At 47.2% G+C, this 27,382-nt stretch overlaps 1 protein-coding gene across 2 annotated transcripts in view; it reads right to left on the minus strand.

Annotated features, from left to right (window-relative positions):
* Window positions 1-27,382, minus strand: part of CFAP65 (cilia and flagella associated protein 65) — a 54,980-nt gene that overhangs the window by 3,055 nt on the left and 24,543 nt on the right. Inside the window, exons 18-31 of one of the 2 annotated variants that reach the window (XM_069732748.1) lie at window positions 26,066-26,291; window positions 25,823-25,951; window positions 22,237-22,413; window positions 21,622-21,688; window positions 21,245-21,355; window positions 18,513-18,704; window positions 18,276-18,425; window positions 17,768-17,911; window positions 16,576-16,692; window positions 16,370-16,501; window positions 14,503-14,574; window positions 13,907-14,121; window positions 7,126-7,260; window positions 3,886-4,170 (exon numbers count right to left, since the gene is read on the minus strand). In XM_069732748.1, the coding sequence (XP_069588849.1) occupies window positions 3,886-4,170; window positions 7,126-7,260; window positions 13,907-14,121; window positions 14,503-14,574; window positions 16,370-16,501; window positions 16,576-16,692; window positions 17,768-17,911; window positions 18,276-18,425; window positions 18,513-18,704; window positions 21,245-21,355; window positions 21,622-21,688; window positions 22,237-22,413; window positions 25,823-25,951; window positions 26,066-26,291 (2,152 nt within the window). The remainder of the gene's footprint in view (window positions 1-3,885; window positions 4,171-7,125; window positions 7,261-13,906; window positions 14,122-14,502; window positions 14,575-16,369; window positions 16,502-16,575; window positions 16,693-17,767; window positions 17,912-18,275; window positions 18,426-18,512; window positions 18,705-21,244; window positions 21,356-21,621; window positions 21,689-22,236; window positions 22,414-25,822; window positions 25,952-26,065; window positions 26,292-27,382) is intronic. The other variant, XM_069732749.1, reaches the window with a different exon arrangement.

Consider the following 27,382-nt stretch of genomic DNA (forward strand, 5'->3'; position numbering starts at 1 on the left):
CTGCTATAATAAACCTCCCATACACATTAATGTCGCCTGACCCTGCCGATATTGACGGTCGGGTGGGTATGGGGGCACTGGTCGACTTATGGGCGGGAGAGATGAGGATTTCGGATTGCCGATGGCGTTGTTCTCAGGGGATAGGTTGCTGTCAGACGTGTCAGCCGGCGGCTTTCTCATAGAGAACACAGGAGCGATCAGGCGATCCAGCTCTCCGGATTATGGGAAAGATGGGTGAGATGGACGATCGATCAGTCGACAGCCGTCTAATGTGTATGGCCGGTGTTATTAGAGGAAAACAGCGGGAAGATTAGGATAAGGGCTGGATATCTGAAAAGGGATAGGATTTAGGCTAGGGAGGAACAGGACTAAGTGTTAGGGAGACCATACACATTACACTTAAAGGATTATTCCCCAAAAGTCGTTAGTCCCTACCTAAAGGATACAGAAAAACTTGCTGATCCTTGGGGTCCGGCTGCTGCTATCCTGTAAAAATACCCAAATTGGGTCCGCGCAGGCTGGACCTCCGCTGCATTCATTGTGCATGGGACTGCCGAGCGCAGCGCTCTGATATTCCCAGTAGTCCTATAGACAATGAATGGAGAGGAGGTCGAACCTGCGCAGCTCCCCTCCATTCAAGATGTGGCTACATAAAAAATTGGACCGAGGCTGGTAATACTTTAAAAAAAAAAAAGCATAATAAGCATTAAGAATCTGTGAGAGACCCTGCGGCTCCAGTGTGGATTCTGAGCTGCTCACAAGTCAGCAGCAATATACATCAAATGACCACTGCAGCCAGTCAATGGCCTCAGCGGTGTTGGCTGTAAAATATTCACGTGTATAGCACCCAGGGCCGGCTCCACTGTTCATGGACTCCGAGCGAAAGAGTCTCAGTGGGCCCCTTTAACACATAGCACGATCCCTGAGGCATAGATAAGAAATCTAGGTATAGTACAATGCCAGAGATTGCTCTTACTTCTTACATTACATGAGTGATATCTATTGTACATTCTACAATAGCTCAGAAAGAGTGATTGCAGACTTATCATTATGGACCGGACACTATAGTCCTCCATACAGTATTATGGGCATCATATAGTCCTCCATACAGTGTTATGGGCACCACATAGTCCTCCATACAGTGTTATGGGCACCACATAGTCCTCCATACAGTATTATGGGCACCACATAGTCCTCCATACAGTATTATGGGCATCATATAGTCCTCCATACAGTGTTATGGGCACCACATAGTCCTCCATACAGTGTTATGGGCACCACATAGTCCTCCATACAGTATTATGGGCACCACATAGTCCTCCATACAGTATTATGGGCACCACATAGTCCTCCATACAGTATTATGGGCACCACATAGTCCTCCATACAGTATTATGAGCACCACATAGTCCTCCATACAGTATTATGGGAATCACATAGTCCACCATTATGTATTATGGGCACCACATAGTCCTCCATACAGTATTATGGGCATCACATAGTCCTCCATACAGTATTATGGGCATCATATAGTCCTCCATACAGTATTATGGCCACCGCAGAGTCCTCCATACAGTGTTATGGGCACCACATAGTCCTCCATACAGCGTTATGGGCATCACATAGTACCCCATACAGTATTATGGGCATCACATAGTCCTCCATACAGTATTCTGGGCACCACATAGTCCTCCTTACAGTATTATGGGCACCACATAGTCTTCCATACAGTATTACGGGTACCACATAGTCCTCCATACAGTATTATGGGCACCACATAGTACCCGATACAGTATTATGAGTACCACATAGTCCTCCATACAGTATTATGAGTACCACATAGCACCCCATACAGTATTATGGGCACCACATAGTCCTCCATACAGTGTTATGGGCTCCACATAGTCCTCCATACAGTATTATGGGCACCACATAGTCCTCCATACAGTATTATGGGTACCACATAGTCCTCCATACAGTATTATGGGCACCACATAGTCCTCCATACAGTATTATGGGCGCCACATAGTCCTTCATACAGTATTATGGGCACCACATAGTCCTCCATACAGTGTTATGGGCTCCGCATAGTCCTCCATACAGTATTATGGGCACCACATAGTCCTCCATACAGTATTATGGGCACCACATAGTACCCCATACAGTATTATGGGCACCACATAGTCCTCCATACAGTATTATGGGCACCACAGAGTCCTCCATACAGTATTATGGGAATCGCATAGTCCTCCATACAGTATTATGAGCACCACATAGTCCTCCATACAGTGTTATGGGCTCCACATAGTCCTCCACACAGTGTTATGGGCCCCATATATTACTTCATATAGTATTATGGGTACCACATAGAACCCCATACAGTATTATGGGCACCACATAGCACCCCATACAGTATTATGGGCACCACATAGTCCTCCATAAAGTGTTATGGGCTCCACATAAACCTCCATTCAGTATTATGGGCACCACATAGTCCTCCACAAAGTGTTATGGGCCCCATATATTACTTCATACAGTATAATGAGCAAAATGCTCCCTATTTAAAAAAATCAAATTCTCACCTCTCCCGTTCTCCGCTGTTCCGGTCTCCTCGGCGTCCTCTGACTCTGAACTGCTCAGCACAGAGGGGCGCTGTAGTGACATCACTGCGCCCTCACTGAGACGTCACAGAAAGTCAGAAGACGCTGAAGAGATAAGAGCAGCAGGGAATGGGGAGAGGTGAGTATTTGGGGGTTGTCGGTGCCCGCACTGGCACGGGCTCCCCTGACTCACGGGCCCCATAGCATGCTGGTGTTCCAGACGGCTGGTGGACCCCCCACGTTCATCCAGAGCCCCGACACTTGCCCGGGTGCAGCAGGTGGTGACGGTGGACCGGATAGCACCTAGTGAGAAAGGACATAGGGTCCAGCAGATGAGAATAAAGAGCCCTATACTCAGGGCGATGATCGAAAGGTGAACATTCATTTTCAGTCATTTCCCACTGTAAACCTGACCAGCAATCAAACAATAAGCGAGAAAACAATTGTCACTTTACGTAAATATGAATGTTCTGCCGAGAAACTGACGATCGGACCCTCTCATGGTCATAGGGGCCTGTGAATGAAGGGGAACAAGCACTGACTGACTTCTTTGGTTGTGGAGAGGAGCTCATCGCTGGCAATTTATGGCGCCTGAATAAAAGGACTCCAAAGTCAGTAATGATGTTAGACTGCCCCCTAGTGATGAGTGGCGTTGAGGGATTACATCTGGCCATTGATGTAGGGTTGACTGTGAACTTAGACGCACTGGGGAGGTCCTCTGAAAGTAAAATGTACAAACACTTTGCAATTTTTTCTTTTAATTTTGTATAACTGTAAACACCTTTCAGATCAGTGGGGGTCCGGGTCATTCAGAAGCGCTCGGCTCCTGCATGAACGAGTACAGAGTACATGAACGCATAGGTAATGGCTACTGAATAGTATCTGGGGAGATCGGTGAGGGTCTCAGGACCCCCACGAGACGTTTAGAATATGGCGGAGCCCTGCATGCAGAGCTTGTCGGCCGTGCACGACTCGTTAGCACAGAGCAGAGCCGCCTCCGTGCACCGTCTTACAGGCTGCACAGAGATATTCATCCCCAGCAGCAATGCTTCCCTGTACATCTGGACATACGGCATCAGATGGAGCAAGTCAGGATTTTCAGTCCGTTTCCTACAGAAAACCTCTGCATGTGTCTGTATGAAGGTCTCTGAATGCATGAACCCTAGTCTGTATGTCATGATGTCCAATGGTAAAAAACATCCACTAGTCTGGCATCATGTTGTTCACATGGATTGCCGGATTAATCGGTTTTCACTTCATTATTTGCACTGTGGGTTTATTTTACCTTTTAATCTTCTCCTTCTGTTGATCTTGTGGTAGGAACATAAGTTTGGTCGGGGTCTCCTCGTGTGTCATGTCTCCTGGCATTACCCGTGAGTCTGCTGGCATCTCTTCCTCTGCTGCTGGGGGTGCAGATTCTGCCACCATCACCCTCTGGTCTACAAAGGCGGCGGCGGCGTCTGTCGTGTTTGGCCTGGACTCCGAGCTGCGTAGTTGGGTGAAGTAGGGCAGAGGCTCATTCTGGATCTGGATCAGCGCTTTATGAAACTGCTTATCATCCAGGAGGTTCCTACAAGATCAGGGAAGTGCAGGTTATAGCACAGTACATAATCTACAGGCATATTACCCCGATCTGCACCGGTTACACGAGCCGCAGAAATCCTCTGCCTATAATCATCCGTTACCTCCTGCTAACAATGTGCGGTGTTACAGGAGCTGATGACGGTATTATATAGTGACCTCTGGCCCTCTAGCTGGTGTGAAACGGCAAGTCCCAGCATGCTATGCAAGCTAGAGACTGCGAGGCCATGCTGGGACTTGTAGTGTCACATTTTGCAGACCATTGTTTTAGTCTGTGCTCCTGGTAACTTCACGGTAACATAGTAACATAGTAACATAGTTAGTAAGGCCGAAAAAAGACATTTGTCCATCCAGTTCAGCCTATATTCCATCATAATAAATACCCAGATCTATGTCCTTCTACAGAACCTAATAATTGTATGATACAATATTGTTCTGCTCCAGGAAGACATCCAGGCCTCTCTTGAACCCCTCGACTGAGTTCGCCATCACCACCTCCTCAGGCAAGCAATTCCAGATTCTCACCGCCCTAACAGTAAAGAATCCTCTTCTATGTTGGTGGAAAAACCTTCTCTCCTCCAGACGCAAAGAATGCCCCCTTGTGCCCGTCACCTTCCTTGGTATAAACAGATCCTCAGCGAGATATTTGTATTGTCCCCTTATATACTTATACATGGTTATTAGATCGCCCCTCAGTCGTCTTTTTTCTAGACTAAATAATCCTAATTTCGCTAATCTATCTGGGTATTGTAGTTCTCCCATCCCCTTTATTAATTTTGTTGCCCTCCTTTGTACTCTCTCTAGTTCCATTATATCCTTCCTGAGCACCGGTGCCCAAAACTGGACACAGTACTCCATGTGCGGTCTAACTAGGGATTTGTACAGAGGCAGTATAATGCTCTCATCATGTGTATCCAGACCTCTTTTAATGCACCCCATGATCCTGTTTGCCTTGGCAGCTGCTGCCTGGCACTGGCTGCTCCAGGTAAGTTTATCATTAACTAGGATCCCCAAGTCCTTCTCCCTGTCAGATTTACCCAGTGGTTTCCCGTTCAGTGTGTAATGGTGACATTGATTCCTTCTTCCCATGTGTATAACCTTACATTTATCATTGTTAAACCTCATCTGCCACCTTTCAGCCCAAGTTTCCAACTTATCCAGATCCATCTGTAGCAGAATACTATCTTCTCTTGTATTAACTGCTTTACATAGTTTTGTATCATCTGCAAATATCGATATTTTACTGTGTAAACCTTCTACCAGATCATTAATGAATATGTTGAAGAGAACAGGTCCCAATACTGACCCCTGCGGTACCCCACTGGTCACAGCGACCCAGTTAGAGACTATACCATTTATAACCACCCTCTGCTTTCTATCACTAAGCCAGTTACTAACCCATTTACACACATTTTCCCCCAGACCAAGCATTCTCATTTTGTGTACCAACCTCTTGTGCGGCACGGTATCAAACGCTTTGGAAAAATCGAGATATACCACGTCCAATGACTCACCGTGGTCCAGCCTATAGCTTACCTCTTCATAAAAACTGATTAGATTGGTTTGACAGGAGCGATTTCTCATAAACCCATGCTGATATGGAGTTAAACAGTTATTCTCATTGAGATAATCCAGAATAACATCCCTCAGAAACCCTTCAAATATTTTACCAACAATAGAGGTTAGACTTACTGGCCTATAATTTCCAGGTTCACTTTTAGAGCCCTTTTTGAATATTGGCACCACATTTGCTATGCGCCAGTCCTGCGGAACAGACCCTGTCGCTATAGAGTCACTAAAAATAAGAAATAATGGTTTATCTATTACATTACTTAGTTCTCTTAGTACTCGTGGGTGTATGCCATCCGGACCCGGAGATTTATCTATTTTAATCTTATTTAGCCGGTTTCGCACCTCTTCTTGGGTTAGATTGGTGACCCTTAATATAGGGTTTTCATTGTTTCTTGGGATTTCACCTAGCATTTCATTTTCCACCGTGAATACCGTGGAGAAGAAGGTGTTTAATATGTTAGCTTTTTCCTCGTCATCTACAACCATTCTTTCCTCACTATTTTTTAAGGGGCCTACATTTTCAGTTTTTATTCTTTTACTATTGATATAGTTGAAGAACAGTTTGGGATTAGTTTTACTCTCCTTAGCAATGTGCTTCTCTGTTTCCTTTTTGGCAGCTTTAATTAGTTTTTTAGATAAAGTATTTTTCTCCCTATAGTTTTTTAGAGCTTCAATCGTGCCATCCTGCTTTAGTAGTGCAAATGCTTTCTTTTTACTGTTAATTGCCTGTCTTACTTCTTTGTTTAGCCACATTGGGTTTTTCCTATTTCTAGTCCTTTTATTCCCACAAGGTATAAACCGCTTACACTGCCTATTTAGGATGTTCTTAAACATTTCCCATTTATTATCTGTATTCTCATTTCTGAGGATATTGTCCCAGTCTACCAGATTAAGGGCATCTCTGAGCTGGTCAAACTTTGCCTTCCTAAAGTTCAATGTTTTTGTGACTCCCTGACAAGTCCCCCTAGTGAAAGACAGGTGAAACTGTACAATATTGTGGTCGCTATTTCCTAGATGCCCAACCACCTGCAGATTTGTTATTCTGTCAGGTCTATTAGATAGTATTAGGTCTAAAAGTGCTGCTCCTCTGGTTGGATTCTGCACCAATTGTGAAAGATAATTTTTCTTGGTTATTAGCAGAAACCTGTTGCCTGTTGCAAACGGTGCGTTTGCCATTTGATTAAAATCACAACAAAACCGCAACCAGTGAACACAGCCTGAAATTAATTTTAGGTGGCATCAAGGGCGACCTATCGATGCCGGATAATTGGGGATTGGGATTATAAAACATAACTTTTCAGATTACCAAGCTGCTCCTTAAAGAAAGGCCGGATTATTGGTGTAAAAGCTGAGAACAGCCGCATGACATCACCTGATGATTGAGGTCATGACGTCCCGAGTCATCTCCTGCTGAGCGTCGCTCGGTCGATCTCTGTATCTGTCCGGCTCTCCTGTCTCTGGCTGAAGCTTCACAGGAACAGGAACTTCCATCTTCTTTTTGTATGGACTAAAAAGTGTACAACAACAAAAAATGCCAACAAATGAATAAATGTAAATTACACAATGAATGCTGCAAAGGCAACGAATGCCAGAAGCAAAAAATCCACATAAATAGTTCAGTGACTTCATCCTGTATTATTATACTATATTATCACTATTCTGCTGCTGGAGTCACTGTGTACATACATTCCATTACTGATCCTGAGTTACCTCCTGTATTATACTCCAGAGCTGCACTCACTATTCTGCTGGTGCAGTCACTGTGTACATACATTACATTACTGATCCTGAGTTACCTCCTGTATTATACTCCAGAGCTGCACTCACTATTCTGCTGGTGCAGTCACTGTGTACATACATTACATTACTGATCCTGAGTTACCTCCTGTATTATACTCCAGAGCTGCACTCACTATTCTGCTGGTGCAGTCACTGTGTACACACATTACATTACTGATCCTGAGTTACCTCCTGTATTATACTCCAGAGCTGCACTCACTGTTCTGCTGGTGCAGTCACTGTGTACATACATTACATTACTGATCCTGTACTGATCCTGAGCTACATCCTGTATTATACTCAAGAGCTGCACTCACTGTTCTGCTGGTGCAGTCACATGTGCACATTACTTATCCTGTACTGATCCTGAGTTACATCGTGTATTATACTCCAGAGCTGCACTCACTATTCTGCTGGTGCAGTCACTATGTACATACATTACATTACTGATCCTGAGTTACATCCTGTATTATACCCCAGAGCTGCACTCACTATTCTGCTGGTGCAGTCACTGTGTACATACATTACATTACTGATCCAGAGTTACATCCTGCATTATACCCCAGAGCTGCACTCACTATTCTCACTATTCTGCTGGTACAGTCACTGTGTACATACATTACATTACTGATCCTGAGTTACATCCTGTATTATACCCCAGAGCTGCACTCACTATTCTACTGGTGAAGTCACTGTGTACATACATTACTGATCCTGAGTTATATACTGTATTATATTCCAGAGCTGCACTCACTATTCTGCTGGTGCAGTCACTGTGTACATACATTACATTACTGATCCTGAGTTACATCCTGTATTATACTCCAGAGCTGCACTCACTATTCTGCTGGTGCAGTCACTGTGTACATACATTACATTACTGATCCTGAGTTACATCCTGTATTATACTCCAGAGCTGCACTCACTATTCTACTGGTGAAGTCACTGTGTACATACATTACTGATCCTGAGTTACATCCTGTATTATACTCCAGAGCTGCACTCACTATTCTGCTGGTGCAGTCACTGTGTACATACATTACATTACTGATCCTGAGTTACATCCTGTATTATACTCCAGAGCTGCACTCACTATTCTGCTGGTGGAGTCACTGTGTACATACATTACATTACTGATCCTGAGTTACATCCTGTATTATACCCCAGAGCTGCACTCACTATTCTGCTGGTGCAGTCACTGTGTACATACATTACATTACTGATCCTGAGTTACATCCTGTATTATACTCCAGAGCTGCACTCACTATTCTGCTGGTGCAGTCACTGTGTACATACATTACATTACTGATCCTGAGTTACATCCTGTATTATACCCCAGAGCTGCACTCACTATTCTGCTGGTGCAGTCACTGTGTACATACATTACATTACTGATCCTGAGTTACATCCTGTATTATACTCCAGAGCTGCACTCACTATTCTGCTGGTGCAGTCACTGTGTACATATATTACATTACTGATCCTGAGTTACATCCTGTATTATACTCCAGAGCTGCACTCACTATTCTGCTGGTGGAGTCACTGTGTACATACATTACATTACTGATCCTGAGTTACATCCTGTATTATACTCCAGAGCTGCACTCACTATTCTGCTGGTGCAGTCACTGTGTACATACATTACATTACTGATCCTGAGTTACATCCTGTATTATACTCCAGAGCTGCACTCACTATTCTGCTGGTGGAGTCACTGTGCACATACATTACATTACTGATCCTGAGTTACATCCTGTATTATACCCCAGAACTGCACTCATTATTCTGCTGGTGCAGTCACTGTGTACATACATTACATTACTGATCCTGAGTTACCTCCTGTATTATACTCCAGAGCTGCACTCACTATTCTGCTGGTGCAGTCACTGTGTACATACATTACATTACTGATCCTGAGTTACATCCTGTATTATACCCCAGAGCTGCACTCATTATTCTGCTGGTGCAGTCACTGTGTACATACATTACATTACTGATCCTGAGTTACATCCTGTATTATACCCCAGAACTGCACTCACTATTCTGCTGGTGCAGTCACTGTGTACATACATTACATTACTGATCCTGAGTTACATCCTGTATTATACTCCAGAGCTGCACTCACTATTCTGCTGGTGCAGTCACTGTGTACATACATTACATTACTGATCCTGAGTTACATCCTGTATTATACCCCAGAACTGCACTCATTATTCTGCTGGTGCAGTCACTGTGTACATACATTACATTACTGATCCTGAGTTACATCCTGTATTATACTCCAGAGCTGCACTCACTATTCTGCTGGTGCAGTCACTGTGTACATACATTACATTACTGATCCTGAGTTACATCCTGTATTATACCCCAGAGCTGCACTCACTATTCTGCTGGTGCAGTCACTGTGTACATACATTACATTACTGATCCTGAGTTACCTCTTGTATTATACCCCAGAGCTGCACTCACTATTCTGCTGGTGCAGTCACTGTGTACATACATTACATTACTGATCCTGAGTTACCTCCTGTATTATACCCCAGAGCTGCACTCACTATTCTGCTGGTGCAGACACTGTGTACATACATTACATTACTGATCCTGAGTTACCTCCTGTATTATACTCCAGAGCTGCACTCACTATTCTGCTGGTGCAGTCACTGTGTACATACATTACATTACTGATCCTGAGTTACATCCTGTATTATACCCCAGAGCTGCACTCACTATTCTGCTGGTGCAGTCACTGTGTACATACATTACATTACTGATCCTGAGTTACCTCCTGTATTATACTCCAGAGCTGCACTCACTATTCTGCTGGTGGAGTCACTGTGTACATACATTACTGATCCTGAGTTACATTCTGTATTATACTCCAGAGCTGCACTCAGATTTCTGCTGGTGCAGTCACTGTGTACATACATTACATTACTGATCCTGAGTTACATTCTGTATTATACTCCAGAGCTGCACTCACTATTCTGCTGGTGCAGTCACTGTGTACATACATTACATTACTGATCCTGAGTTACATTCTGTATTATACTCCAGAGTTGCACTCAGATTTCTGCTGGTGCAGTCACTGTGTACATACATTACATTACTGATCCTGAGTTACATCCTGTATTATACTCCAGAGCTGCACTCACTATTCTGCTGGTGCAGTCACTGTGTACATACATTACATTACTGATCCTGAGTTACATTCTGTATTATACTCCAGAGCTGCACTCAGATTTCTGCTGGTGCAGTCACTGGGTACATACATTACATTACTGATCCTGAGTTACATTCTGTATTATACTCCAGAGTTGCACTCAGATTTCTGCTGGTGCAGTCACTGTGTACATACATTACATTACTGCTCCTGAGTTACATCCTGTATTATACTCCAGAGCTGCACTCACTATTCTGCTGGTGCAGTCACTGGGTACATACATTACATTACTGATCCTGAGTTACATTCTGTATTATACTCCAGAGCTGCACTCAGATTTCTGCTGGTGCAGTCACTGGGTACATACATTACATTACTGATCCTGAGTTACATTCTGTATTATACTCCAGAGTTGCACTCAGATTTCTGCTGGTGCAGTCACTGTGTACATACATTACATTACTGATCCTGAGTTACATTCTGTATTATACTCCAGAGCTGCACTCAGATTTCTGCTGGTGCAGTCACTGTGTACATACATTACATTACTGATCCTGAGTTACATTCTGTATTATACTCCAGAGCTGCACTCAGATTTCTGCAGGCTTTGGGTTCTGGGTAAAGATAACTACAGACATGAGATGCTTGTTGATTACGGCCACCAAAGCCTGCAGATCAGAGTTTATCTATGTGGGAAACTCAATGTTTCTAATATTCTGAATCCTGAATCCATTGTGAGAAAAGCACAATATAAATATTTGCTTATTACACAATTTTTATTTTTCCTCTCTGCAGGATCAGACTACAGTACACAGTCAGGGTTTGTTGTCTGTTACCATGGAGATGCATACTACTGCACAGGGGCTGTATACATAACACAATAGGACCTGCTTAATTTTCCATATTGTATGCTGCGGTACTGAAGGTGGACGAGGCCTTTCAGTAAATAATGACAATGGGAGGGAATATTTTCACAAGTTCCGGGTGTGTTCCTTCCTTCACTGGGTAATTACCGCCAGCAGAAGCTTCCTGGATCACATAATACAGGGGCAGATTTCAGTGTTTTAAGAATGGATTATGTGAAATGTCAGACGATCCGGGGCTTGGACTTGTGGAATTTCCTGTTTTCCGCATAGACTCCGTACACTTCTGTGTATTCAGTATTAAGTGGAGACAATAAGACGATTCCCCGGAATATAAATCCATATATAACCCTACTACAATGATGGTGTATTGGGGTCTCATATCCAAACTGGTCCGCTCCATGCCCGCCATTAGGCTCCGCTCTGTATTTTAGGACACCATGGAAAACGGAGCATGAAGTCGGCAACTCAGTATTTGGGGGGTACTATAAATAAGCAATATGAGGGGGCACTATAAAGCGGCACAATCTGGTAGCAGTATAATAGAGGGACTATATGGTAGCACTATAAAGGTGGACCATGTGCTAGCACTATAAATGAGGACCATGTGATAGCACTATAAAGGAGGACCATGTGATAGCATTATAAAGGAGGACCATGTGCTAGCACTATAAAGGAGGACCATGTGCTAGCACTATAAAGGAGGACTATGTGATAGCACTATAAAGGAGAATCATGTGATAGCACTATAAAGGAGGACCATGTGCTAGCACTATAAAGGAGGACTATGTGTTAGCACTATAAAGGAGGACAAGGAGGACCATGTGCTAGCACTATAAAGGAGGACCATGTGCTAGCACTATAAAGGAGGACTATGTGTTAGCACTATAAAGGAGGACCATGTGCTAGCACTATAAAAGAGAACCATGTGATAGCACTATAAAGGAGGACCATGTGCTAGCACTATAAAGGAGGACCATGTGCTAGCACTATAAAGGAGAACCATGTGATAGCACTATAAAGGGGGACCATGTGCTAGCACTATAAAGGAGGACCATGTGATAGCACTATAAAGGAGGACCATGTGTTAGCACTATAAAGGAGGACCATGTGCTAGCACTACAAAGGAGAACCATGTGATAGCACTATAAAGGAGGACCATGTGCTAGCACTATAAAGGAAGAACATGTACTAGAACTATGGGAACATTATATGGTTGCAGTATAAAATGGTGCTATGTATTAGCATGTTAAAGGTGCAGTATGTGGTAGCACTATAAGGCGGAACTTACTGGAAGGAACTATGTGGCAGCACTATAAAAAAGCAATATGAGGTGGCACCATAAAGGGGCACTTTGCAGTAGTACTAAAAAGGGAAAATATGTCACGGCAATATAATGGGACAAAATATGGGGTCAGGGAAACCATCATCTCTTGGCAGACTTGTGTGTGGCACTGTACGTTCTTCGGGGGACAGATTTGCCAGGGACAGTCCATGAAGCGGCAGTGCTAGGCACTATCTTCAGGGCACGCAATGTGTGGCACTGTTATATTCTGGAGGCACATTATATGTAATGGCATGATGCTGTGTGCTCTAGAGGTCCGGGATGGAGGGAGAATCCCATCAGAGAAGACGTCACCTGCAGTCACTGGATGCCATGGCTTACTCTGCTGGTGGCCTATCTGCAATGGGACTACTTCTATGGCCGATAGATGATTTCTTTTGACCAGAGTGAATCCCTGTGCACCCCTACCAATTACCATTGCTCCTGTCACACTGGGAGCCGTAATTTCACAAGGTACAAGGTTATAAAGCAAGAGAAATGAGAGGGGTATTCCAATAAGAAGGAGCTATCACCGATCCAACGTCTGGGGGTCCAGAGCTCTTTCATTCTCCCTGAACTGCCTGAGACATCCCTTGTGCGGCTGTCCTACCTGCGCATAGGTAGTAATGTCTCATGGCCCCTGATCTATTACTTTACACCTTACAGATATTATCCTTTTTTTTGTCACCTTTTTATGCTCAGCCCCATCCAAATCTGCATTCTGGATTCCGCTGGCCTTCGTGTTAGCTCTCGGGCGCCGCCATTTTCTGCTTCTGGGTTATTGTGAGTCAAAGCTCATCTGCTCAGGACGTAACCGAGTGTCACGGAGTAGGGCGGGCTTAATATATCATGTATTTTGTACGTGGTCATTGCGTTATCGGATTATCAGTTTACTGACATTTATTGGAGTCGTGCTACGCTGCGGGCACCTGACGGGCATATTTTCGTCTGGAAGCCTTCTGCCCGCAGCGCTGGGATTGCAGACCCATCACACACTGGCTCTCTGCAGTAATGACCACACACTCACCGCTGCTGGAAATGGCGCAGTAAATCATCCTGGAATTGGTTGAGAAAATCTGGAGTGTGGTGGGATCGTCCGGTCACTGACAGGTGGAGCTGTAATGGCACAGGCGGTTGGGGTCTCGCCCAGACTCGCTGTGCCAGCTTCATTGCCTTTCGGTTCTCTCGGTCTCGGCTGGCGGGTGCTCGGACATTATCTCCATTCTTGATGGGTGGTAGGGTCTGTTAATAAAAACACAGTCTAGTCTGTAATTGTCTCATTAGGTAGGAAGTATCTTATGTGACATTCACATGGTCGCCTGATTAACAGTGATTTGCAATTTATGACCCAGTGCCCAGTGTCAGGATTACTACAGTGTTGGAATAAACAGGTGATGTGGCCCCGACACTGATGACTTATGCAATCGCTGCCCAAAGATGGAAAATCCCTTTTAAATTGCTGCATATTTGAAAGATAGTGCTGCCCCCTGGTGGTTATTTTTTTCATGACTTGCAGTAGGATTAGGTGCAAGTGGCTTCTGATTACTAATGTGCATGACACATGGAAGAACAAACCATAAAGGTTCATAACCTGCAGGCATGACGTGATCCGCAGCTCATTACCTTATATCTCCTTATTTCCGTCAGTTGTTGCTTAGCAGGAAGGATCTGGGCACCGCCGGACTCCAGCGCACACTACGATATAAGCAGCCAGTGAGTACACGCCAGCCATCACCCGGCCACCACCGGGAAACACTGCACAACTTTTATTTGACAACTAATGTTTTTGTTTTTTTATTGACTGAGATTGTTTCTTATATTACAGTCATTTCCACAGCAGCATTCAAACTTCTGCTCACTACCAACTTAATTCTGCATTTTGTATTGTTTTTTCACATTTTTCCTGGGATAAATACCATGGATTTTATTCATTCACATTTTGTACCTACTTTTTGTCTAGTTTGAAGTCTATTTTCGTCTCGTTCGTCTGTGTTTTTTTTCTGTTCGCCATTGTGGACTTCGTTTTTGTAATCCAGATATTAATTTTTTGTGACATTTGAAAAAGTAGCTACATTTTGGCACAAATATATTCCAGTGGAGTACAGATTCTGAACCAGCAGCAGCAGAGAATCCTGACCGAAGAGGCAGAAGCACGTAGGTGATCGCTGCTGCGCCCCTTCAGCTGTGCTCTGCTCAATGAGGCTGATCCCCAGAGAGGGAGGGTTACAGTATAGATGACCACAGAGCGTGTCAGTCCGTAAACTCCTGTGCTCACGTCTCAGAGGATCAGTCTCTTTGTTTCAGCGATTAGTAGGGGGTCTCATTTACCAGACTCGATGGATCTGTCATTCTGACATATTGGAAGTTTTCTGAAACTAGAACTGTGTAACTCACACACACTGTGGCACATTTCTGCTCAGTCCCATCTAGAGCTGCACTCGCTGCTCAGTCCCATCCAGAGCTGCACTCGCTGCTCAGTCCCATCTAGAGCTGCACTCGCTGCTCAGTCCCATTCAGAGCTGCACTCGCTGCTCAGTCCCATCGAGAGCTGCACTCGCTGCTCAGTCCCATCCAGAGCTGCACTCGCGGCTCAGTCCCATCCAGAGCTGCACTCGCTGCTCAGTCCCATCCAGAGCTGCACTCGCTGCTCAGTCCCATCCAGAGCTGCACTCGCTGCTCAGTCCCATCCACAGCTGCACTCGCTGCTCAGTCCCATCCAGAGCTGCACTCGCTGCTCAGTCCCATCTAGAGCTGCACTCGCTGCTCAGTCCCATTCAGAGCTGCACTCGCTGCTCAGTCCCATCGAGAGCTGCACTCGCTGCTCAGTCCCATCCAGAGCTGCACTCGCGGCTCAGTCCCATCCAGAGCTGCACTCGCTGCTCAGTCCCATCCAGAGCTGCACTCGCTGCTCAGTCCCATCCAGCGCTGCACTCGCTGCTCAGTCCCATCCACAGCTGCACTCGCTGCTCAGTCCCATCCAGAGCTGCACTCGCTGCTCAGTCCCATCTAGAGCTGCACTCGCTGCTCAGTCCCATTCAGAGCTGCACTCGCTGCTCAGTCCCATCGAGAGCTGCACTCGCGGCTCAGTCCCATCCAGAGCTGCACTCGCGGCTCAGTCCCATCCAGAGCTGCACTCGCTGCTCAGTCCCATCCAGAGCTACACTCACTGCTCAGTCCCATCCAGAGCTGCACTCGCGGCTCAGTCCCATCCAGAGCTGCACTCGCGGCTCAGTCCCATCCAGAGCTGCACTCGCTGCTCAGTCCCATCCAGAGCTGCACTCGCTGCTCAGTCCCATCCAGAGCTGCACTCGCTGCTCAGTCCCATCCAGAGCTGCACTCGCTGCTCAGTCCCATCCAGAGCTGCACTCGCTGCTCTGTCCCATCCAGAGCTGCACTCGCCTTTCTGATGTTTTTCTGTTAGCTCCCAGACAGCTCCGATCTCTGGTGTTCGGACACCCTTCATGGCGTACCTGTGTAAATGCAGACGTACCTCGGTCGTCTGGCTTCTCTTTTCTGGCTTTTCCGCTTTAGTGATCGTGAACTCCAATGACTGCCGTTCCCCTTCTTCTTCCCATTCTCGGAGATCTCGCTCATACTCGGTGACAGCTCGCTCCATGAATATCTGCATGGGGATATCAAATTACACAAAATCCGCCACAGAAAGCAATCAGTGCCATACAAAGCTTCAGTACGCACCTCACACACCAGCTCCAGAGTATAGAACGAGGCCTGCTCCCCAGACTGAAGCGTGACCATGATGCTGAGGCTCTCACCTGGGCGGAGAGCGCCGGACATAGGGGAGACCTGAAGAATCTGCAAAACCAGAGGAGACCCCAGTGACGGACTCACGGATTCATCCATGGCAGGTGTTTTATCAAGTCCACTACTCGAACAGCCCCTTCTTGAATACTATATTCCTATTTACAACATAAAACTACCTCATACTCACCTTCCGCACCGGCACCATTGCAGCGATGTCGGTGCTGGGTCTCCTGAGGTTCAGTTAACACTGCTATGACAATCCGCTAATGGTCTGCACAGCTCACACTTTGCACTGACGTCTGAGCAGAACAATAGCAGCCGCAGATTGACTGCAGGGGTTCACGTGGCATAACAATGTTACAGAAACATTGGGAGACCCGGCGCTGACATCACTAGTACAGGGCCGGTACAGGAGTGGAGTATATTGTATTTATGAATGAGTTGTCCTAGTAAGGATTATTCCCCACACTGAAAGTCTCCAACATCCTCTGTAGGACTGCTGAAAGCCGAGCCCAGTCCCATAGAGAATGAATGGAGTGGTTGCACATACACAGCCATTGCTCCATTGTTCCATTACGATGGGCATTTCAGTGCCCCGGACTGTGGATTAGTGGGGAAAGGTCGCAATGGGCAGACTGCCACCGATCAGAATGTTACAGTGGGGGAAATAAGTATTTTGTAAGTTTGCCCACTGACAAAGACATGAACATTTCCTTATAGATTGTAAGCTTGCGAGCAGGGACCTCACCCCTAATGTCACTGTTTCAATTGTCTTAACTTGTACTGAATTTATTGTCTGTACATGTCCCCGCTTAATTGTAAAGTGCTGCGGAATATGCTGGCGCTATATAAATAAAAATTATTATTATTATTAACAGTCTATAATTTTAAGGGTAGGTTAATTTTAACATTGAGAGATAAAATCCAGAAAATCACACTGTATAAATTATGGTATATAAATTTATTTGCATTTTGCAGTGAGAAATAAGTATTTGATCCCCTAACAACCATTAGGAGTTCTGGCTCTTAATGGTTCTTTGCTATAGAATGGGGCCAACTTTCATTGTTGGGAATAACAGTTCATCAAAACTTGCCCCATTTAAAGTGGGCTAGTCACTGTACCCACCTCGCTGGCATTGGGCGACGCTGCATACCAGGTGAAGAGGATGGACTCGGACTCAGAAGTGTTGTTCAGGAACAGCAGCCGACTGGACTTACTGAAAACAGGAACATCCCCGAATGAGAGCTTCTGCTGGGTCAAGTGGGGAACCTGCATGAGAGAAGTAGCACAAGACACCGCGGCATTACACCCTCCGAAAACACGTGCAAGAACCAGACTGCATGAGATGTATGCTCAGCTGAGGGTACATAGGCTTTCCATAGAGGAGCAGAGTAAGCTACTGACAACCTCGACTGCCCGCCGCAGGGTCTAGAGGGAGACGAAAAGTACCCGACCTCATCTGCCCCAACACCATCTTCAGGGAGAGTCAGGAGACCCTCACACCCAAATACATTTCAGTCCCTCCAAAACTGATGGCTGCAGATGAGTTGTATCTCATGTTATACAAGTGAATCTATGAACCCTATGGGGCCTTCAGTCTTCATGGGTCTGCTCCGCAGATCGGGGTCCTCACCTGTCCAGGAAGAGTAAGTCGCGGCACAGCTGATAATGGCGAAAACTCCTCAAATGCCGCTGTGTCCCCCAGAACACTGCGGTCATAACCAGTCCCTTCAAAGGTGATCAGGGCAGAGTCCCCCCCTAAGATGTGAACAGGAACAGTGACCTGAATGAGAGGAAGCAGAGGCCATTACTGGACAAAACCCAGCGACCTGCAGGCCGTATGCGATCCAGAAGACTAGGAGATGCTGACCGAGTAAGTCCTGGCCTCCAGCGGGGAGAAGATCCATTCCACACAAGCAGTTGCCCCCGGGACTATCTCCCCTCGGGGGTTCAGGCACTGGAATATGGGGTGGTGGTAGTTCTCTTCTTGGACTCCCCGCAATGGCTCTAGCTGGATCTCATAGATTACGGCTACAGAGCCCCCATTGAACAGCTCATAGATCTAGAGAAATGTGGAAGATCACAAATCAGCACAGAAGAAGCAAGGTTGTGACTTACAGCCTTACTGCCCATACAGAGACTACATACAGTGAGTCCATACAGTGACCCCATACACTGACCCCATACAGTGGCCCCATAGACTGACACCATACAGTGACCCCATACACTGACACCATACAGTGAGTCCATACAGTGACACCATACAGTGACCCCATACACTGACACCATACAGTGACCCCATACAGTGGCCCCATACAGTGAGCCCATACACTGACACCATACACTGACACCATACAGTGAGTCCATACAGTGACCCCATACACTGACACCATACAGTGAGTCCATACAGTGACACCATACAGTGACCCCATACACTGACACCATACACTGACACCATACAGTGACCCCATACACTGACACCATACAGTGACACCATACAGTGACACCATACAGTGACACCATACAGTGACACCATACAGTGACCCCATACACTGACACCATACAGTGACCCCATACACTGACACCATACACTGACCCCATACACTGACACCATACAGTGACCCCATACACTGACACCATACAGTGACACCATACAGTGACACCATACAGTGACACCATACAGTGACACCATACAGTGACCCCATACACTGACACCATACAGTGACCCCATACACTGACCCCATACAGTGAGTCCATACAGTGACACCATACAGTGACCCCATACACTGACACCATACAGTGACCCCATACACTGACACCATACAGTGACCCCATACAGTGGCCACATACAGTGGCCCCATACACTGACACCATACACTGACACCATACAGTGGCCACATACAGTGACCCCATACACTGACACCATACAGTGGCCACATACAGTGACCCCATACACTGACACCATACATTGACCCCATACAGTGACCCCATACAGTGACCCCATACAGTGATGCCATACACTGACACCACACATTGACCCCATACAGTGACCCCATACAGTGACACCATACAGTGGCCACATACAGTGACCCCATACACTGACACCATACAGTGACCCCATACACTGACACCATACACTGACATCATACAGTGACCCCATACAGTGACACCATACACTGACACCATACAGTGGCCACATACAGTGAGTCCATACAGTGACCCCATACACTGACCCCATACAGTGACCCCATACAGTGACACCATACACTGACACCATACAGTGGCTCCATACAGTGAGTCCATACAGTGACCCCATACAGTGACCCCATACAGTGATGCCATACACTGACACCATACAGTGGCCACATACAGTGACCCCATACAGTGAGTCCATACAGTGACCCCATACACTGACCCCATACAGTGACCCCATACAGTGACACCATACAGTGACACCATGCACTGACACCATACAGTGACCCCATACAGTGAGTCCATACAGTGACCACATACAGTGACCCCATACAGTGACCCCATACAGTGATGCCATACACTGACACCATACAGTGGCCACATACAGTGACCCCATACAGTGAGTCCATACAGTGACCCCATACACTGACCCCATACAGTGACCCCATACAGTGACACCATACAGTGACACCATGCACTGACACCATACAGTGACCCCATACAGTGAGTCCATACAGTGACCACATACAGTGACCCCATACAGTGACCCCATACAGTGACCCCATACACTGACCCCATACACTGACCCCATACACTGACCCCATACACTGACACCATACAGTGACCCCATACACTGACAGCATACAGTGGCCACATACAGTGGCCCCATACAGTGAGTCCATACAGTGACCCCATACACTGACACCATACAGTGACCCCATACAGTGACACCATACAGTGACAGCATACAGTGACCCCATACACTGACACCATACAGTGACCCCATACAGTGACTCCATACAGTGACAGCATACAGTGACCCCATACACTGACACCATACAGTGACCCCATACAGTGACCCCATACACTGACACCATACAGTGGCCACATACAGTGGCCACATACAGTGACCCCATACACTGATTGACACCATACAGTGACCCCATATACTGACACCATACACTGACACCATACATTGACCCCATACAGTGACCCCATACACTGACACCATACAGTGACACCATACAGTGACACCATACAGTGACCCCATACAGTGACCCCATACACTGACACCATACAGTGACCCCATACAGTGACCCCATACACTGACACCATACAGTGACCCCATAGTGAGGCCAGTGACCCCATACACTGACCCCATCCAGTGACCCCATACACTGACACCATACAGTGACACCATACAGTGACACCATACAGTGACCCCATACAGTGACCCCATACACTGACACCATACAGTGACCCCATACAGTGACCCCATACACTGACACCATACAGTGACCCCATAGTGAGGCCAGTGACCCCATACACTGACCCCATCCAGTGACCCCATACACTGACCCCATCCAGTGACCCCACATACAGTAACAGCGCTTTATCGCTACATCTTACCTGCTTAGAAGGACTGGAGCAGCCGATGGCCACTGGGGTGAAGCAATGTTTAGTGGAGGTGAAATGTACATAGCGTTGCTCTTTCTCTACTGTCACCCCAATGAAGTTGAGCTGGAATGGTAGATAAAGATATGAACGCTTCAATGAAATGCGACAATATATCAAATCTGAATAGGGCACAAAACACTGGCACAGACATCTGACCTCTCACATTCACACCACCAGGGGGAGCTTATGAGCCTTCTGCATACAGTGCTATAGTGGATTTCAATGTGGAAATTGTATGCAGTGAGCTCCCCCTAGTGGTCACTTCAGGTAGCCACAATGTAACTAATGCTGTGTGTGCGAATGTGAACATTTGCTCTGGTGGTACATACCAAAATCTCCCGGCCATGTGAGACCTTTAAGAGGACAGGCAGGCGGTCAGTCCCGACAAAATCATGTCTGCAGAAACAGATAAAAACAGAAATGTCAAAAATCCTGTGTTTTGTAACTTTTTGTGGAGCGCACTACTCTCGTGGTACAATTGTGAACTTTTATTTGCCTTTTGTAAAAAAATATCAATTTGTAACCTAAACCCCAAAATTACGCATACAATAATCAACATGTAAAGCAGCATCCTTAAGAAATTAAAGGGTTGCTCCAGCCCCATCACTTCCACACCTGGACATGAGCAATGCTGATGACGTCCTGTTGACAGGTGTCACTAGGACATGCCGGGCCGACAGGTTTAGAGAAACTGTGCTAGAATGATATCGGCCAGCCATCTATGGCTTCATGCAGTCATCTGTTCACAGAATGCATCAATGGCGCTCACCCTACAAACATGGAGGGCAATGGCACCAGAACAGCCCTTTAATAGAGAAGCACGATGTAAGTCACAGTCAGTACAAAATGAATGACGTGTAGGATGTACAACGTGACGGTATATGTCCTGCACATTTGCACTATGACTATTGTATGTGTCGGGGCCCATGGTGCTTCATGCTCACCTGTACGTCAGCTGAAGCGTTTCCTGCTGGCCGGGCTTCAGATTTCCTGATTTCGGGCTGATGGTGAACAGTTTATTGTCCTGAATTCTCATCTGGTGAATCTCACTGGGGTCAAATTCCCAGGTCTCAGCCCAGAACTCCAGCTCAATCTGCTGATCCGCGGGAAACAAAAAATCCCTACAGAAGAGCACAAACCTCAAATACAACAGACCAGCAGGTAAGGAGAAGAAGGAAAAATATATTCTAAGTTGCCCAGTTTATAAATGGCCCCATTGTGGCAGCAACAGGTAGCACCCGACCCTTGTCATGTTAAAAGGGTTTATCCTGCTAAACACATTTATGCATTGGGAGGTGGAGCTGTGAAGAGGGCATCGCATCTGCATTTACCTGCCGGGACAAGTGAACGAGATCAGCAGAGTCCTATCCTGTCTGCATGTATCTGCTGGGATCAGTGCATGATCAGTCCTATCCTGTGTGCACATACCGGCCAGGACGAGTGCACGATCAGCAGTATGCTATCCTGTCTGCATGTACCTGCCAGGACGAGTGCACAATCAGCAGTGTGCTATCCTGTCTGCATGTACCTGCCATGACGAGTGCACGATCAGCAGTGTGCTATCCTGTCTGCATGTACCTGCCAGAACGAGTGCACGATCAGCAGTGTGCTATCCTGTCTGCACATACCGGCCAGGACGAGTGCACGATCAGCAGTGTGCTATCCTGTCTGCACATACCTGCCAGAACGAGTGCACGATCAGCAGTGTGCTATCCTGTCTGCACATACCGGCCAGGACGAGTGCACGATCAGCAGTGTGCTATCCTGTCTGCATGTACCTGCCAGGACGAGTGCACGATCAGCAGTGTGCTATCCTGTCTGCATGTACCTGCCAGGACGAGTGCACGATCAGCAGTGTGCTATCCTGTCTGCATGTATCTGCTGGGATCAGTGCATGATCAGTCCTATATTGTCTGCACATACCTGCCAGGACGAGTGCACGATCAGCAGTGTGCTATCCTATCTGCACATACCGGCCAGGACGAGTGCACGATCAGCAGTATGCTATCCTGTCTGCATGTACCTGCCAGGACGAGTGCACGATCAGCAGTGTGCTATCCTGTCTGCATGTACCTGCCAGGACGAGTGCACGATCAGCAGTGTGCTATCCTGTCTGCATGTATCTGCTGGGATCAGTGCATGATCAGTCCTATATTGTCTGCACATACCTGCCAGGACGAGTGCACGATCAGCAGTGTGCTATCCTGTCTGCACATACCGGCCAGGACGAGTGCACGATCAGCAGTATGCTATCCTGTCTGCATGTACCGGCCAGGACGAGTGCACGATCAGCAGTGTGCTATCCTGTCTGCATGTACCTGCCAGGACGAGTGCACGATCAGCAGTGTGCTATCCTGTCTGCATGTATCTGCTGGGATCAGTGCATGATCAGTCCTATATTGTCTGCACATACCTGCCAGGACGAGTGCACGATCAGCAGTGTGCTATCCTGTCTGCACATACCGGCCAGGACGAGTGCACGATCAGCAGTGTGCTATCCTGTCTGCATGTACCTGCCAGGACGAGTGCACGATCAGCAGTGTGCTATCCTGTCTGCATGTACCTGCCAGGACGAGTGCACGATCAGCAGTGTGCTATCCTGTCTGCATGTATCTGCTGGGATCAGTGCATGATCAGTCCTATATTGTCTGCACATACCTGCCAGGACGAGTGCACGATCAGCAGTGTGCTATCCTGTCTGCACATACCGGCCAGGACGAGTGCACGATCAGCAGTATGCTATCCTGTCTGCATGTACCGGCCAGGACGAGTGCACGATCAGCAGTGTGCTATCCTGTCTGCATGTACCTGCCAGGACGAGTGCACGATCAGCAGTGTGCTATCCTGTCTGCATGTACCTGCCAGGACGAGTGCACGATCAGCAGTGTGCTATCCTGTCTGCATGTATCTGCTGGGATCAGTGCATGATCAGTCCTATACTGTCTGCACATACCTGCCAGGACGAGTGCACGATCAGCAGTGTGCTATCCTGTCTGCACATACCGGCCAGGACGAGTGCACGATCAGCAGTATGCTATCCTGTCTGCATGTACCTGCCAGGACGAGTGCACGATCAGCAGTGTGCTATCCTGTATGTACCTGCCAGGACGAGTGCACGATCAGCAGTGTGCTATCCTGTCTGCACATACCTGCCAGGATGAGTTCACGATCAGCAGTATGCTATCCTGTCTGCATGTACCTGCCAGGACGAGTGCACGATCAGCAGTGTGCTATCCTGTCTGCATGTACCGGCCAGGAAGAGTGCACGATAAGTAGTGTGCTATCCTGTCTGCACATACCTGCCAGGACGAGTGCACGATCAGCAGTGTGCTATCCTGTCTGCATATACCGGCCAGGAAGAGTGCACGATCAGTAGTGTGCTATTCTGTCTGCATGTACCGGCCAGGACGAGTGCACGATCCGCAGTGTCCTATCCTGTCTGCATGTACCGGCCAGGACGAGTGCACGATCAGTAGTGTGCTATCCTGTCTGCACATACCTGCCAGGACGAGTGCACGATCAGTAGTGTGCTATCCTGTCTGCATGTACCGGCCAGGACGAGTGCACGATCTGCAGTGTGCTATCCTGTCTGCATGTACCGGCCAGGAAGAGTGCACGATAAGTAGTGTGCTATCCTGTCTGCACATACCTGCCAGGACGAGTGCACGATCAGCAGTGTGCTATCCTGTCTGCATGTACCGGCCAGGAAGAGTGCACGATCAGTAGTGTGCTATTCTGTCTGCATGTACCGGCCAGGACGAGTGCACGATCCGCAGTGTGCTATCCTGTCTGCATGTACCGGCCAGGACGAGTGCACGATCAGTAGTGTGCTATCCTGTCTGCACATACCTGCCAGGACGAGTGCACGATCAGTAGTGTGCTATCCTGTCTGCATGTACCGGCCAGGACGAGTGCACGATCCGCAGTGTGCTATCCTGTCTGCATGTACCGGCCAGGACAAGTGTATGGTTAGCAGGTATTGTGCATGTGTCCTATCGTGTCTGCATGTACCTGCCAGGATGAGTGCATGGTTACCAGGTACTCTGCAGATACAACCTCCTCAGTTCGGCTACAACTGCCGAAAAAATACCAAAACTCTATTGCGGCTAAGGGAAAATGTACAAAACTGAACTTGAGTTTCCTCCTATTTTTCTCTGAGCTTTTGTCTGAGCCCATGTGGATGGTGAGTCTTTCAGCTCCTATCCCTGGTGTTGGTGCTACTGGCGGCCATCACTGCCAATCCTGTAGCGTGGTGTGAGCTGGAGCTGAGGGGGCTTTGCCTTGCACCTTGGGTGCTGACGGGTGTCTGGGTCGCTCCCCATGCCGGTGCAGTATTGCAGTTGGAGCCCAGTGCCGCAGCTTTAAGGTCAGGGACCCACTAGGAGGTTCGTAGTAACAGGTTAGAGCTTCAGTTTTGGACATTTTTCCTTAGCCGCCATAGACCAGGGTATGAGTTTTGGATGTGCGGCCCCGGGTCTCATGTTATACGAGGAGGGGATGCTCCGGCCATAGTGTCGTACAATCACTTACCATCTTACAGGTAATACGCCTTTATTCTCCAATAGAAGCAGAGCCACAAACGGCTCAGACCCTACGGGGGCGGCTCCGAAATTAAAGTCTAGGAGGACCGGAGTGTTTACAGAGGGACATCGGCGGATGCTGTGTGGAAAAAGTACAAAAATGCATGATATCCTGTTTTTAGAGAGTTTAGGCTTTATGCATAGTAAACACAACGGCCTCATCTTCCAGCTATAATACCCAGATAGGCATTACCTGTGTCGTGTGGGCACCCGGTATAGCAGCTCTCCTGGGGTGGGGTCACTTTGCAGGCAGGAATTTAACCTTTCCAGAGATAAGAGTTTCCAGAGCTGGGTCTTGCTAAGGGCACTAGCGCCTCCCGCTGGACATGCGTCCACCACAGAGAAGGTTGGGTATACACCCTGTGCCATCACCGTACATAGGAACCGCTCCTCGCTGGTGGCACGGACAGGATCCAGAGCTGCAAAGAGAGAACGGTCAACTCCAGGGACACAAAGAACCTGCAGGTGATTAATATTCATCACAGGTTACTTCTGTTAATGGGGAGCGGAAAAACATGGCTGCTAGTGTCCAAAAACTGCGCCACTCCCGCACCCAGGTTGTGTGTGGTATGACAGTTTATCCCTGATCACTAGAGTGGAGTTGTAATATCTGATACCTTATAGACCCTGGCTAAGGAACCCAAAGAAATCTGGCCCTGGCAAATGGCACAAGCCGTCGGTATCAATGTATCTAAGCCCCTGAAGAGAAATGAGAAAATACCCCCAAAGATTAATTACACACGGTGCTGCCTATATGAAGCACAACAGGACAGTGTGTCCCCCACACAGATACGGCAGCTCCTGATCGCTCATCATACTGACAATTTAGGGGTTTTAATTTTGCATTTTTGGGGGAGGGATCAAATGTTACCTTCAAAGCTGTATAACACACATCTTTTGGCTATTTTCAATGCAGCAAGCATGCTCTGGCTTCTTTGCCATTTTTTCTACAGGCTTCTCTATGGGACTCTATGGGAAAAATGCCTGAAATTGAGGATACAAAGAGCGTCCCCTGCTGTTCTTGATTCTATCTTAGACTGTCGCTGCTCTAGTGATCAATCCTCCGCTCTAGTGATCAATCCTCTACTCAAGTGATCAATCCGCCGCTCCAGTGATCAATCCGCCACTCTAGTGATCAATCCTCTGCTCTAGTGATCAATCTGCAGCTCCAGTGATCAATCTGCCGCTCTAGTGATCAATCTGCCGCTCTAGTGATCAAGTGATCAATCCTCCGCTCTAGTGATCAATCCGCCGCTCTAGTGATCAAGTGATCAATCCTCCGCTCTAGTGATCAATCCTCCACTCTAGTGATCAATCCGCTGCTCCAGTGATCAATCCGCAGCTCCAGTGATCAATCCTCTGCTCTAGTGATCAATCCTCCACTCTAGTGATCAATCCGCAGCTCCAGTGATCAATCCGCAGCTCCAGTGATCAATCCGCCGCTCCAGTGATCATTCCGCCGCTCCAGGGATCAAGCAGCCGCTCTAGTGATGGAAGCTGCTTGGTGACA

Source organism: Ranitomeya imitator, chromosome 7 (assembly GCF_032444005.1).
Source record: "Ranitomeya imitator isolate aRanImi1 chromosome 7, aRanImi1.pri, whole genome shotgun sequence".
In the NCBI taxonomy this organism is placed as follows: domain Eukaryota; kingdom Metazoa; phylum Chordata; class Amphibia; order Anura; family Dendrobatidae; genus Ranitomeya; species Ranitomeya imitator.